This window comes from Podarcis erhardii (genome assembly GCF_964252035.2).
Source record: "Podarcis erhardii genome assembly, chromosome: Z".
Lineage (NCBI taxonomy): Eukaryota > Metazoa > Chordata > Lepidosauria > Squamata > Lacertidae > Podarcis > Podarcis erhardii.
This window is the reverse complement of record NC_138504.1, coordinates 48,542,573-48,556,177: the sequence shown is the minus strand read 5'-3', so window position 1 is coordinate 48,556,177 and position 13,605 is coordinate 48,542,573. Positions and strand designations below refer to the sequence as shown.

The following is a 13,605-nucleotide window of genomic DNA, read 5'->3' as shown; positions in this document are numbered from 1 at the left end:
CACGTTTGAGCGGTATCTTTTGGGACTGGGCATCCGCCATGCCCTAACGGCACCCTTTCATCCATCCAGCAACGGGCAAGCGGAAAGAATGGTGCGCTCGGCAAAAGAGGCACTGGCGCGCCTGGACCGGGGAGACTGGCATGAGCGGGTCGCCGAATACTTGTTCGTGCAACACATCACCCCTCATGCGGCCACAGGGCGGAGTCCTGCTGAACTGCTTATGGGCCGCCGCCTCAGGTCACCGCTCGACCGGCTACACCCGGACTTTGCCGTGGCTGAACCCCCAGGCTGTGCCAACGCGCCACGGTCATTTGTCCCAGGAAACCAAGTCTTTGCCCGGAACTATGTGGGGGACATTCCTTGGGTGGCAGCCACAGTAGTGGGAGTCACTGGACCTCGCTCGTACCAGGTGGCACTCGAAGACGGACGCTTGTGGCGACGGCACATAGACCAGCTTAGGCGCAGGGTTGGGGACTTGGACACTACCGAGGTGCCCCCAACTGCGCTTGCGGCTCCAGAAGAGACACATACAGATGGCGAGGCCCCACCTACACCTCCCTCGCAAACTGCCAGCGTGGAGCCGAACCGAGCCGCTTCAGAGGGTCTGCCAGACTTACCACAGACTCAGACCACTCCACTTGCGGAGGCTCCACCCACATTAGCGGATCCAGGGGAGTTGGTTCCAACGCCACCTAGGGTCGCACCACAGCCTCAGCAAGAACTGTGTGGCCCCCCGGACTTGGCTACCAGTCCCCGGCGGTCTGGCAGAGTTCCCAAGCGCCCAACTTATTTAAAGGACTATGTTGTTGGACAGGTATCACTGTTGGTCTAAGTATGGGAAATGTAACCGATATGCTTTTGTGCCTAATTGAACCATTACGAGTAGTGCTGTATATAAGGAAACCATTACGATTGTAACTAACGCCTTATCTCGGTGGGGAGGGGTGTTATGTAGTGAAGTTTCACCCTGGGCCAGCAGGGGGATACTGTATATAGTTTTCACTCAGGTCTGTAGATAGTTTTCACTCAGGTCCGCGTCAGTTATTTTAGGCGGGAACTCTGGGCTGTTGTTGCTACAATGTTGACAGCCGGCTGCCTATAAAAGCAGGCCGGCTGAGCTGTTTGCAGTCAGTTCTATTCCAGCTTACGAAATAAAGAGCTACTTGGAGAAATCGCTGTGTCGTCTGCTATGTCAACCCACAACTTAACACCGCTTAATCAGCACTCTCTCTCCCCCCCTCCCCCCTCTCTGTGTTCTCAGTCATCTTCTGGAAAGATATATATTCTTAGTTCTCAGTATCAGATCTTTGAACCCTTATGAACTTTGCGATTCAACTCTTTAAGCCTGAGGCTTCTTCAAGGGAGCCTTTCTCGTCTCCTGCCCTGGCTCCTCTAATATATTGGAGGCTGAGCCAGCCACAGATTGACTGTTGAAAAGGTGGTACAAGACCTGAACCTTGGTATCCAAGTCATAGAATTGTAGAATTGTGGAGCTGGAAGGGACCCAATGTGTTATCTACTCCAGTCCTTGCAAGGCAGGAATCACAGGTCAGATGGCCACCCAAGCTCTGTGTGCGCAGAATAACTTCTCAATGAGTTTGTTTTGCTCCCTGGGAATAGGATGGTCCAGATGTCAAAATGCTAAACTTTCTCCCAGCCACCTAGGCAGCAAAGACATAAAACGGTGCCCAGCCGGACATACAACCACCACCTGGTGTGAAGCAAACAAAACTCTGCCCACCTACAGAGAGAAAGCATGTACCAGTTATGTACCCTGTGGAACACCCTCCCTTCAGATGTGAAGGAAATAAGCAGCTATCCTATCTTTAAAAGACATCTGCAGGCAGCCCTGTTCAGGGAAGTTTTTAATATTTAATGCTGTACTGTTTTAACATTTGATTGGGAGCCGCCCAGAGTGACTGGGAAACTCAGCCAGATGGGCGGGGTATAAATAAATTATTATTATTATTATTATTATTATTATTATTATTATTATTATTAAAGTAACAGGGTGAAAGGAAACCCCTGTGTCTTGTACAGGCTCAAGCTAGCTGATGAGCGGAGATGAGAAAACTGTTAGGAACACCCCTGTCACTTGTGCCTGCTGGGCCGCAGGCAGCCAAGCACACAGGTGTGAATCCTGATAGGATTGGGTCAGGAGCCGAATTCTGACGTTCATCCAGATGCAGGTCCAATAAAGAACCAGAGGCAATTTGCAGGCACTGGGAAGAGAGGGCTGAGTCAAGAAATCTGTCTCGGGCAGGGTTTGGAGTGCAAGAACAAAGGCACAGGCAGTTGTGGAGCAATCTGATGGTTTGCCCAAGAAGGAGCCTGGCATGACCTCACTGCCGCTGCTACGAAGAACGATTTGGAAACAGGCCACGTCAGAAGCTTGTGCAAAAGAACAGTGGAGCAATAATGGGGCCCTGGGGCCCTCTTCTTGCAGGCTCATCCTGACTCGTCACAAGGAGGACCAAGCCCAGGGTGCTCCTTGATTGAATTCAGCAGCTGGCATTGTTGGTATGTATGGGTGGCCCCTAGGTCCTTTGCACTGGGCTCCAGATCTGCTGCCTTGCTGTCTCCCATTCAACCTTTCTTTCTTTCTTAATGCTTACAGGGGATCTTTCCCTCTGACAATTAGCCTAAATTTCCAGGCACACCAACAAATCAGCAAATGCAAATTTGGCCCATGTGCCCCAAGTCCTGCAAGGACTACTACCAGCCATGCGGGTTCAGCTCTGCCTCCACAGTCACAGCAGAGACAGCAATGATTCTCTTTGTTAAAAAATAATAATTTTTATTGAATGATTTTATGTTACAAAAAAAATTACGACTATACTACCACAAAACAGAATTGAGAAATAAAAATTACATACATCAATATTTTGTTTGTTATTTGTTATCTGCCGTCTTATTTCCTCCCAAACATTCCATACAAAACATACACCCACACAAACACACGCACAAAATAGTGATAATAATGAAAATAAATATTTCTCCCCCTTTTATCTTACAAAATCTTTTCTTCAGTTTTGACTTCCTGTCGAGTCCCTACGCATATATTTTATCTTACAATTGAATGTACACAAAACAATAAACCTTTCTGTATAGATTTTCCAATACATTCAGAAAACATAATAAATCCTTAATTGTTGTCCACCTCCTTTTACTTCCTTTGTCACTTGAAAGCTAGCACGGAGTCAAAACTATTATTGTATTTTTGAATGTATCTTCTATAACCATCCCATTTTCCTGCAAACTTTTGCTTTGAGTTACCTCTGAGTTTGCTAGTCAATTGCTGGACTAGATAGGCCATTGGCCTAATCCAGAAGGCTCTTCTTAGGTCCTTAGGTTCTTAAGCACCTAGCGAGGCCCCTGACTTCAGCCCACCCTGATTGCTAACTCCAGAACCACTTCTCCAGACTGTGGTAGACCTTCTCTTGGGGCAGGCTGGAGAAACACTGGCAGATGGTGCAGAACCTCTCTGGCCAGCTATCATACAGCTTCACGGCAAAACTCCTCTTCCACTCAAAGAACCTCTGGTAGCGGCTCTCATTCATGGTGAGCAAGAAGTCTGCAAGTTCCTTCACAGAGCCAAAGTCGTCTACGTGGATGAAAGCATCACCAGGAATGAACTGCTGGTAATTGGCTCGGGGAGGCCCCATGACCACAGGCACGGATCCAGCCAGGAGGGAGTTCCTCCAGAGCTTCTCAGTGATGTAGTCCCGGTGGACGGAGTTCTCAAAGGCCAGATAGAACTTGTATTTGGAGATGGTGGGCAGTAGGCAGGCTGGGCAGAGAGGCTTCTTGTTTGCCCTCCCATACACATCAACCTTGATGTACTTGGACAGGTTCCTGTACAGTTGCGCTCTCTGCTGGGTATGGTGGTGGTGGCTGATGACCCATGACACAAGGCCAGATTTCTCTGGGATGTCCACCTCATCTGATGGTTGGGCGACAAGCTCCCCATAAGGGATGAAGATGTCAGAGTCCCGCCTGAACGTCATGGTCCAGTTGAAGACTCCATCCCACCTGGCTAGGTCTTTGCTGTGTGTAGGGGACTCCAGGGAGAGCCACACCCACTTTTGCCCTGGGTGGGGCTTAGATGCAGGGGGGTGCGATCTGCGGTGCTGGAGTGCCCAGTGGTGGAAAACTACCACATCTGCTTGGTTGTACAGGTTGCGGTTCCAGGTCAGCTGGCAGCCCTTGATGGAGCAAAGTGTGGCACAGGGATCGCCAGTGAGATTTAAGGCATGGCCGTAAGGCCAGTCCCAGATCAGGACTATCAGGGAATGGTTCTGTGCTTGAGTTCTGCTGGGGTTATGGAATGGCTGGGCAAGGAACGTCAAGTTCAAGAACACAGCGCCAAGCAGGAACATTGCGCCAGCAAATCTCTTCATGGTGATCATGGAGTAGGAGGCCATTGTGCAGGCAGGGGACACCATCCTCTTGCTCATTAAGCAAGTGCCTAATTCTCCTGAATTCAAAAGTCAGCATTTCTTGTCCTTCAGTCAGGGTGGGCGTTAGAATGCTGCAACAGAGAAGAGGAGAGGAGAGTCAACTCCAGGGAAACACGTCCAAGAAAGAAGCTTCCGTTTTTGTAAAGTTCTGTGTAGAAAGTTATGAGAAGCTGCCTTAGACCACAGTAGTCTATAGTTGCCCATCTAGTCCAGTATTGTTCGCACACTGGCTGGCAAAACCTCTGCAAGCTTCGCAGGGGAGGGTCTTTCCTAACGTCTGGTATCTGGTCTAAGTTTTGAAAATGAAGATGGTGGAGATGGAAGAATCCCCCAAATCATGCAGAAACAAGTTTTTGGTTCTTCTTTCCAGCTTCCCTTGTGAAAGGGCAATGAACTGTTGAAATTCTTTGTTTGTTACAATGAAAAATGGGGTCCTGTGCATCCCTCATGCTTGCTGAGTGACTAATGAGGAAGTCTTCAGAGGTTTTGCACTCACTGTGAACTCACTCCTGTGGTGGCCAGAGGGGACATAGAAATGGACTCTTGGACTCAGTTTCCCTAGTGGCAATATAGCACTGATTTACCCTGTAAGATTTTTGTAAGGATTATAGCAAAGTGTTTTGCTTTACAAGTATGCTATACATATATGGAGATCCAATCAAAGCCAGCCCATACCATGGATTAACCAATGCATTAGCAATCACTGGATCTCCTGATCAAGGTTTTAATTTGTTTAGCAGCAACTCAGTGGAAGAAGGAGTAGATATGAAGCAGTGAAAACCATAGGCTCGAGACTAACTGGGACAAACCACCCAGTTTATTAGTGTAGAAAGTGCTGTAGTTCTCATAGAAGTGTTTAGAATATCTAATATCTAATATCTGAAGGGACATCACATGGAAGATGGACCAAGGTTGTTTTCTGCTGCTCCAGAGGGGAGCGCATGAACCAGTGGGTTCAAATTGCAAGAAAGGAGATTCCAGCTAGGAAGAACTAGGAGATTCCAACTAGGAAGATCTTTTAGACAACATTTGCTGCCCAACAGAGGAATGAACTCCTTTCAAAGGTGGTGGGGTCTGTTTCATTGGATGTTCTTAAGCAGAGGTTGGATGGTCCTCTATCAGGGATTCTTTAGTTGAGATTCCTGCATTGCAGGGGGTTGGACTAGATGACCCTTGGGGACCCATTCCAACTCTACAATTCTATGATTCTATGAATTGATAGGAAATAAAACAGGTTCCATGGGATGAAATATTTGAAATTAAAGCAACTTGCAAATAAATTGATTTAATCAGCGTAAATTAATTCAAGTTTTAGTAGTGGTTGTTGTTGTTGGCAAGGCTTTGTGAGGAAGGCTTTGGTGTGAAAGTGGTGTGAACTCCTTAATAGCGTTGATCAGACTATCAGTCTGAGTAAATGACATAACTTCTCCTAACTGCGTTCAGCCCATCTTGCTCTGACATATAAGATCAAAGAAAGAGTCGCAGACCTAGCAGTCCAAGACCAGGCATTGGGGCTTTTACCTGGGATAAGCACTGGGAGGCAAGCAGGAAAACAGAAAGAAGAAAGGAACTATTCCACCCACACAAAAGGAAAACATCATTCCTGAATACACCTTTCATAAGGATCAGGAACTGTCCAGGGAGCTGGACTTGTCCATGTGAGCGTCGCACACAGGCTCTACTCCATCTGGGAGGGGGAGCAAAGTAACTGGTCTGAGCAATTTCGAACAGTGGCTGCTGTTTCAGCACTTTGCTACGCTCAGGTGGGGGCTCACAAGAACACCTGACGCTTTCACTTTTCCTTTGGGCCTCATGACCTGTTTGCTGCAACTCTCTACCACGATGCCTGGGTCTCAGAAAGTAACTGCTGGCACAGAAACATGACAGTGTTTCCTCCTTCTTACTCCTCCCACCATGTGCATTAAGATCAGTGGCGTAGCGTGGGGGGTGCAGGGGGGGCCGGCCGCACCGGGCGCAACATCGGGGGGAGGCGCGCTCGCCGCCTCCGGAGTCGCTGAAGAGCCTCGGGCTCAGGCTGTAGCAGAGCCCCATGTCTCGCGGAACCGACGAGCTGTGCGCGCGTCCAGGCTGAAGGCGTCCAGCAGGCAGCGGCACTCAGCGCTCGCCGCGATCCCCGCGCGTCAGGGCCGCGGAGGGCGTGCCAGACAGCCCCTCCTCACAGCGCCGCCGCCGCTGCTGCAGCAGCTGCTGGGCCATGTTGCATTTTCCTCGCCTCTCTGCCCTCCTCCTCCTCCGGGCAAGCGGCGTCGTTTGGGCAGCAGCGCCAGCAGCAACTTGCCTCAGATCACCTGACACGGACCCGCCGCTGCCGTGGCTACCTTACCGTAAATACCCCAGCCCAGGCAGCAGCAAGAAGAAGCTGGCATCAGCGGCAGGTTAGGGGTTAGGGGCGCAAATTACTTGCCTTGCCCCGGGTTAGGGGGCGCAAATTACTTGCCTTGCCCCGGGTTAGGGGGCGCAAATTACTTGCCTTGCCCCGGGTGCTGACAACCCATGCTACGCCGCTGATTAAGATTACAGTCATACCTCGGGTTACAGCCACTTCAGGTTGCGTTTTTTCGGGTTACGGACACGCCAAAACTCAGAGGTACCAGAATGGGTTACTTCCGGGTTTCGGTGGTTATACATGCGCAGAAGCGCTAGATCGCGCTTTGCACATGTGCAGAGGCACCAAATCACAACCCGTGCATGCGCAGATGCGGGTTGTGAACGCTGCGGGTTGCGAACGTGCATCCCGCACGGATCACATTCGCAACCCAAGCGTCCACTGTACTATAATTCAGGGGTGCCCAAACTTTTTTCAAAGAGGGCCAGATTTGTGAGCTTTTTCTAGAATTGAAGTTCTTTTTTAATGATTTGACCCCAATAAATAAACTGCCACAGAGGCTGGATAAAACCAGATGGGGGCCCCTCAAAACAGACTTTGGACATGCCTGCTGTAATTGCTGACTATGCAGGTTAACAGGGTCCCCAATCAACAATGCAAAGTATATATTCTTTAAAAACTTGTGCATTTGGTTGTTTGGCTTGATTATTTGCTCCTCCCTGATTTAGGGACTCATTGGACTGAAAAGTGGTATATAGACTGTAGTGGTATCACCCAAAAGGTATCAGTACATAAAAATGTGATACAAAACTATAAGACCGTTTGGAAGTGAGTTCCAGAGGATGGGAGACACTGCAGAAAAGGCTCCATCTCTACTGAATTCCATTTTAATTGACTTCTAAATGGTGTCCTCCAAATAATAATAATAATAATAATAATAATAATAATAATTTATTATTTATACCCCGCCCATCTGGCTGGGCCTACCCAGCCACTCTGGGCGGCTTCCATAGAAACCAAAAATACGGTAAAATATCACATGTTAAAAACTTCCCTGAACTGGGCTGCCTTAAGATGTCTTCTGAATGTCAGGTAGTTGTTTATCGCTTTGACATCTACTGGAAGGGCGTTCCACAGGGCAGGCGCCACTACCGAGAAGGCCCTCTGCCTGGTTCCCTGTAGCTTTGCTTCTCGCAATGAGGGAACCGCCAGAAGGCCCTCGGCGCTGGACCTCAGCATCTGGGCAGAATGATGGGGGTGGAGACGCTCCTTCAGGTATACTGGACCGAGGCCGTTTAGGGCTTTAAAGGTCAGCACCAACACTTTGAATTGTGCTCGGAAACGTACTGGGAGCCAATGTAGGTCTTTCAAGACCGGTGTTATATGGTCTCGGCGGCCGCCCCCAGTCACCAGTCTAGCTGCCGCATTCTGGATTAGTTGTAGTTTCCGAGTCACCTTCAAAGGTAGCCCCACGTAGAGTGCATTGCAGTAGTCCAAGCGGGAGATAACCAAGAGCATGCACCACTCTGGCGAGACAGTCCGCAGGCAGATAGGGTCTCAGCCTACGTACCAGATGGAGCTGGTAAACAGCTGCCCTGGACACAGATTTGACCTGTGCTTCCATGGACAGCTGTGAGTCCAAAATGACTCCCAGGCTGCGCACCTGGTCCTTCAGGGGCACAGTTACCCCATTCAGGACCAGGGAATCCTCCACACCTGCCCGTCTCCTGTCCCCCAAAAACAGTACTTCTGTCTTGTCAGGATTCAACCTCAATCTGTTAGCCGCCATCCATCCTCCAACCGCCTCCAGACACTCACACAGGACCTTCACCGCCTTCACTGGTTCTGATTTAAAAGAGAGGTAGAGCTGGGTATCATCCGCATACTGATGAACACCCAGCCCAAACCTCCCGATGATCTCTCCCAGCGGCTGCATGTAAATGTTGAAAAGCATGGGGGAGAGGACAGAACCCTGAGGCACCCCACAAGTGAGAGCCCAGGGGTCTGAACACTCATCCCCCACCACCACTTTCTGAACACGGCCCAGGAGGAAGGAGCGGAACCACTGTATGACAGTGCCCCCAGCTCCCAGCCCCTCTAGACGGTCCAGAAGGATGTTATGGTCGATGGTATCAAACGCCGCTGAGAGATCCAGCAGAACTAGGAAACAGCTCTCACCTTTGTCCCTAGCCTGCCGGAGATCATCAACCAGTGCGACCAAGGCAGTTTCAGTCCCATGATGAGGCCTGAATCCCGACTGGAAGGGATCCAAATGGTCCGCTTCTTCCAGGCGTGCCTGGAGTTGTTCAGCAACCGCTCGCTCAATCACCTTGCCCAAGAATGGAAGATTTGAGACTGGGCGATAGTTGGCCATCGTGGCCGCATCTAAAGATGGTTTTTTAAGAAGCGGTTTAATAACCGCCTCTTTCAGCGTGTCTGGGAAGGCTCCCTCACGGAGGGAAGCATTCACCACCCCACGAAGCCCATCGCCCAGTCCTTCCTGGCTAGCTTTTATAAGCCAGGATGGGCAAGGATCCAGGAGACAGGTGGTTGGTTTCACTCGTCCAAGCAGCCTGTCCACATCCTCGGAGGTAACAGATTGGAATTGATCCCACTCAACTTGACTAGGCAGAACTCTAGCACTCTCCGCCCCGGCACTGCTCCCACGGTGGAGTCTACTTCTTCCCGAATCTGAGCGATTTTATCTGCAAAAAACTTTGCAAAATCATTGCAGGAGAACATGTGGCCCGTACTGGGCCCCGATGTTGCAGGTGGTTCCGCTAAATTGTGAACCACCTGAAAAAGTCTCCTGCTGCTGTTTTCTGCAGATGCAATAGAGGCGGTGAAGAAATTCTTCTTCGCCGTCGCTATCGCCACTTGGTAGGCTCGACGTTGAGCTCTAACCTGTGTCCGGTCAGATTCAGAATGAGTTATCCGCCACCGCCGCTCTAGCCGTCTCAACGATTGTTTCATTGCCCTCAGATCCGTGGAAACCACGGGGCTGTCCGGGCTCCATGCAATCGGAGAGAGCGCTTCGGAGCCAAACAGTCAATAACTCCACATTCCAGCGGGCCACCAGGGAATCAGCTGAAAGGCCATAAAAGACAACTGTAAAACTATTGCCTTCATAGGAATGTCAGAAGCCACCTTATACCATCAGACCATTGATCATCTGAGCTCAGTATTGACTACACTGACTGGCAGCTGCTCTCTGGGATTTCAGGTAGGGGGCATCGCCAACCCAACCTAGAGATGCTGGGATGCTGAGGATTGAAAATGGGACCTTCTGCATGCAAAATGTGCTACTACTGAGCTATTTGCTTTCCAGTTAGGACTATAGAGAGCTGCCTTATACCAAGTCAGACCATTGGCCTCATCCTTCTCAGTACTGTTTACCCTGATGGGCAGTAGCTCAATATTGTCCACTAGGCTCTCCTGGATTTCCGGCAGGGGGTCTGTCTCAACCCCACCTGGAGAGGTTAGCGGGGCTCAAACCGGCGACCTTCCCTGATCTACAGCCCTTCCCACCCATACAAGTCCCCAAAGTAATAATAAAACGTAATAATAAAAAAGTCCCCAAAGTGTAATAAAACGAAATAAAACAATAGGATTCGGTTAAAAACCAATAAGGAAGAGCAACAAGCAATCAGCACCATTGTAAACCAAGACTCTGAGGATCAGAGATTTTAAACAGAAGCCTGCTAACACATTTCAAGTGAACGCTGCCTTTCTGAAGGCCAGGCGGTAAGGAAGTGGTGGTTCTAATGAAACACGTTGGCTATATTAAGTGCCGAGGCCCCAAAACAGCTGGAGGGCACCAGTTTGGTGAAGGCTGATTCTGGCATAAAACAAGCAGAAGGCTTTGTGTAGAATGGGAAGGTTTAGGTGCATCTTCTGAATCAAGCCATGGTCCTACTTAGTTCCTACTTCCTGGCAAATAAAAAAATAATAATAATTGTGTCCTGCCTAATGGGCACTCTTTTTTTAAAAAAAACCAAAATCTTAATCGTACGGAAAAAAACACTTTAATGCATGAGATCTAAAGAGGAAAGCAGAGCTTGCTCAACCTGAGCATGGCACACTGACACAGCTCAATGAGAACATACCGGCAGCAGCCAAAAATATACCGTCACCTGCTATAATCTATATACAGTAGAAGGAACCACACCCTTACAGCAAAAGTTATTCTAACCCTCCTTTGTACTGTTAATAACATTCCCAGCTGTCGACGTTTCTGGTTTTGATTGCAATTGCCCCTGGAGTAAGTCCCTCTAAGCTCAGTTGGACTTATTTCTGAGTGGACAAGAATCAGTTTTCACAGTCAGAAGTTTTACACCTGAGGTCCTGCATTGGGGTTTCTTCTGACAGTTGCCTCTCAAGCTGATTGTGGTTTTTATTGTTAGGTTTCCACTCTCTTTTTGTTTGTATGACACGTAGAGAATTTGGCGTAGGAGGTGTCTCATAGATATGATAATAGAATGGTGTCGTGCTTAAGAGTGCTGAACCTGGGAGACAAGGGTTCAAATCCCCACTCAGCCATGAGGCTCACAGAGAGGGGGGATATTAACACAATTTTCAAAAATGCAATTGTCAATGTCTTTTTAAAGGGCATCTCCAGATGATCTGTATACAGTGGTACCTCGGGTTCAGAACTTAATTCGTTCTGGAGGTCTGTTCTTAACCTGAAGCACCACTTTAGCTAATGGGGCCTCCCGCTGCCGCCGCACGATTTCTGTTCTCATCCTGAAGCAAAGTTCTTAACCCGAGGTACTATTTCTGGGTTAGCAGAATCTGTAACCTGAAGCATCTGTAACCTGAAGCGTCTGTAACCTGAGGTACCACTGAACTGAGCATTCATCCTGATTCTTTTTCAGGGAGTGATCAGATGAATTTAACTATTTATTGAGCATCTGTTCTGATTTTTTTTAATGCAGAGGTAAAATGATTTTGCAACAAAGCAACTGTTATCCCACATTTTCTAGTGTATTTTCTCATCACTTTCCTTTTTTTCCCCTCAAATCTTTTTAGTAAGTTTTACATTGCCACTTTACATTCAAACCTTAAACATCAACATCATCATTTAGGATTCCTTAAATCCTTTGACTCGCCTCCGCCCTTCCATGGTGACCACTCTCAGCCGTTTTTCACCTGCTTCTCTTATTTTCTCTATTTTTCTTAAATAGTCAATTTTTACCATATTATAAGCATTACTCAAATCCTCTCAAAGTTTTTTAGTTGTTTACGGTGTTCACTTAAATACATTGTAAATGATTCCCATTCCTTCTTAAAGTTCCTGTTTTCTGATTTTCCCAGTCAATTTCGCCATCATCATTTTCCTTATCATGAAAGTTTGGGTGTGTGCTGTTTTTGGGTAGGGGAATAGGTTTTTTTGCACAAGAACCCCAAATCAACTATAATAGCACAACCTGAATTTGCTGGTATGTTAATGAATCTCATTCACAAATAGCAACAATGTGGAAGTAACCCATATGTGTAAGATTTGGCAATGTTTTAATCCTTACCTTTAAAAAAATTACTCTCCAAAATTGGATGTGAAAATGAAAGTTTCTCCATCTGAAGCCTTAGCTGCAAATTTGGCAAAGGATGCTGGTTTTCAAAAGTGTGCAAAATGTGCCCATTCTAGAGGTAGACTAATGAGGACATGGAGGGGAGGGGAGCTTGTATATGTGGCGTTCAGGAAGCAGTGAATGGCTGAGAACGTCAAGCTCATGAGTCAAGATTAGCTGAAGTTAGATGGAGAGATTTATTTTCTCCTTCCTTCAGCTTTTCAGCTTATCATTTAAAAACAACACTGTCCTAAGAAAAAAGCAAACAGGCAGCTTGATAAAATTCTTACCCCTCTCCCAGGGAGCTCCCCGCCATAGCAACATAAAATGCAAAAAGTCAGAGACAGTAGAGCAGCAGAAAGCAGTGAATCAAGTGCCATGTAAAATCCTACTTTAAATTTATATTTAAAAAAGTAGCACACAACTGCTAGCCCTTGGTTAGCCAAGTGCAAAAAACCAAACAACCCCAGGGGTCTCTTAGAACTGTGTTATTCTTTTTTTAAAAAAGTAATTGCAATTCATTTTTATTTGATTTGATTTTTTAAATCAATCAATCAATCTGTCTGGTTGGGGTTCAAGGCACCTAAACAAAAATATCAGGAGAAGCATTCCCATCAAACAACATAACTCACCCCTCAACAGCTTAATTACCATGTTGCCCTCCTTGTCATAAGATGCTCGAAACCTCATGGATTCTTTCTTTTTAAAGAGGCCTTTTTTCTTTGGAAGCAGCAGCAGAGGGAAGCAGCTGCTGAGTAGGGGATTGCAATCTCTTTCCTTTCCTTCTTCTTTCTTTCTTGGTAAGATTTCATCACCGGTGTCTTTCACACCCTGCTTCTACAGCGGTTTCCTGAAACTTCACATTGCGTTTTCATGTGGTTGGACACCCCCCCACACCAGTGCCTGGTCTTGCATGGCAGCACATGGCGGTGGGGGGGGGGGGGAGAGAGAGAACTTAGGCAACACTCAAAGATGGAGTGGGTCTGATTAAGAAAACTTAGGGTGAGGGCAGCAGTGCTAGATCAAACCACAAGATTTTGTGGAGTGAGAGAACGCCTAGTGTATTTTCCCTTCAACCACCCACCCACTCTCTCATAATGCCAGAGTTCTGTGACATACAACAGAACAGATTCAACCCAAACTTCTTCAAAAGATTAGTCTATGAAAGGAGACTCCCACCATCCTTGTTGGTTAGGCTGGCTGGGGGGGGGGGGCAGGTGTTGGCAGACCC

General features: G+C 47.8%; 1 protein-coding gene across 1 annotated transcript; it reads right to left on the bottom strand.

Annotated features, from left to right (window-relative positions):
* Positions 1 to 2,844: 2,844 nt before the first annotated feature.
* On the bottom strand, positions 2,845 to 13,230 carry FUT7 (fucosyltransferase 7). Its single transcript, XM_081847743.1, has 2 exons — positions 13,026 to 13,230; positions 2,845 to 4,531 (listed from the first exon to the last, which is right to left on the bottom strand). The coding sequence occupies exon 2, from the start codon at positions 4,455 to 4,457 to the stop codon at positions 3,399 to 3,401; it is 1,059 nt and encodes a 352-aa protein (XP_081703869.1). The 5' UTR covers positions 4,458 to 4,531; positions 13,026 to 13,230; the 3' UTR covers positions 2,845 to 3,398.
* Positions 13,231 to 13,605: the final 375 nt, after the last annotated feature.

What these genes read in the sequence shown, in the direction of transcription:
- FUT7 (XM_081847743.1), bottom strand. Translation starts at nt 4,457, where the DNA reads ATGAGCAAGAGGATGGTGTCCCCTGCCTGCACAATGGCCTCCTACTCC.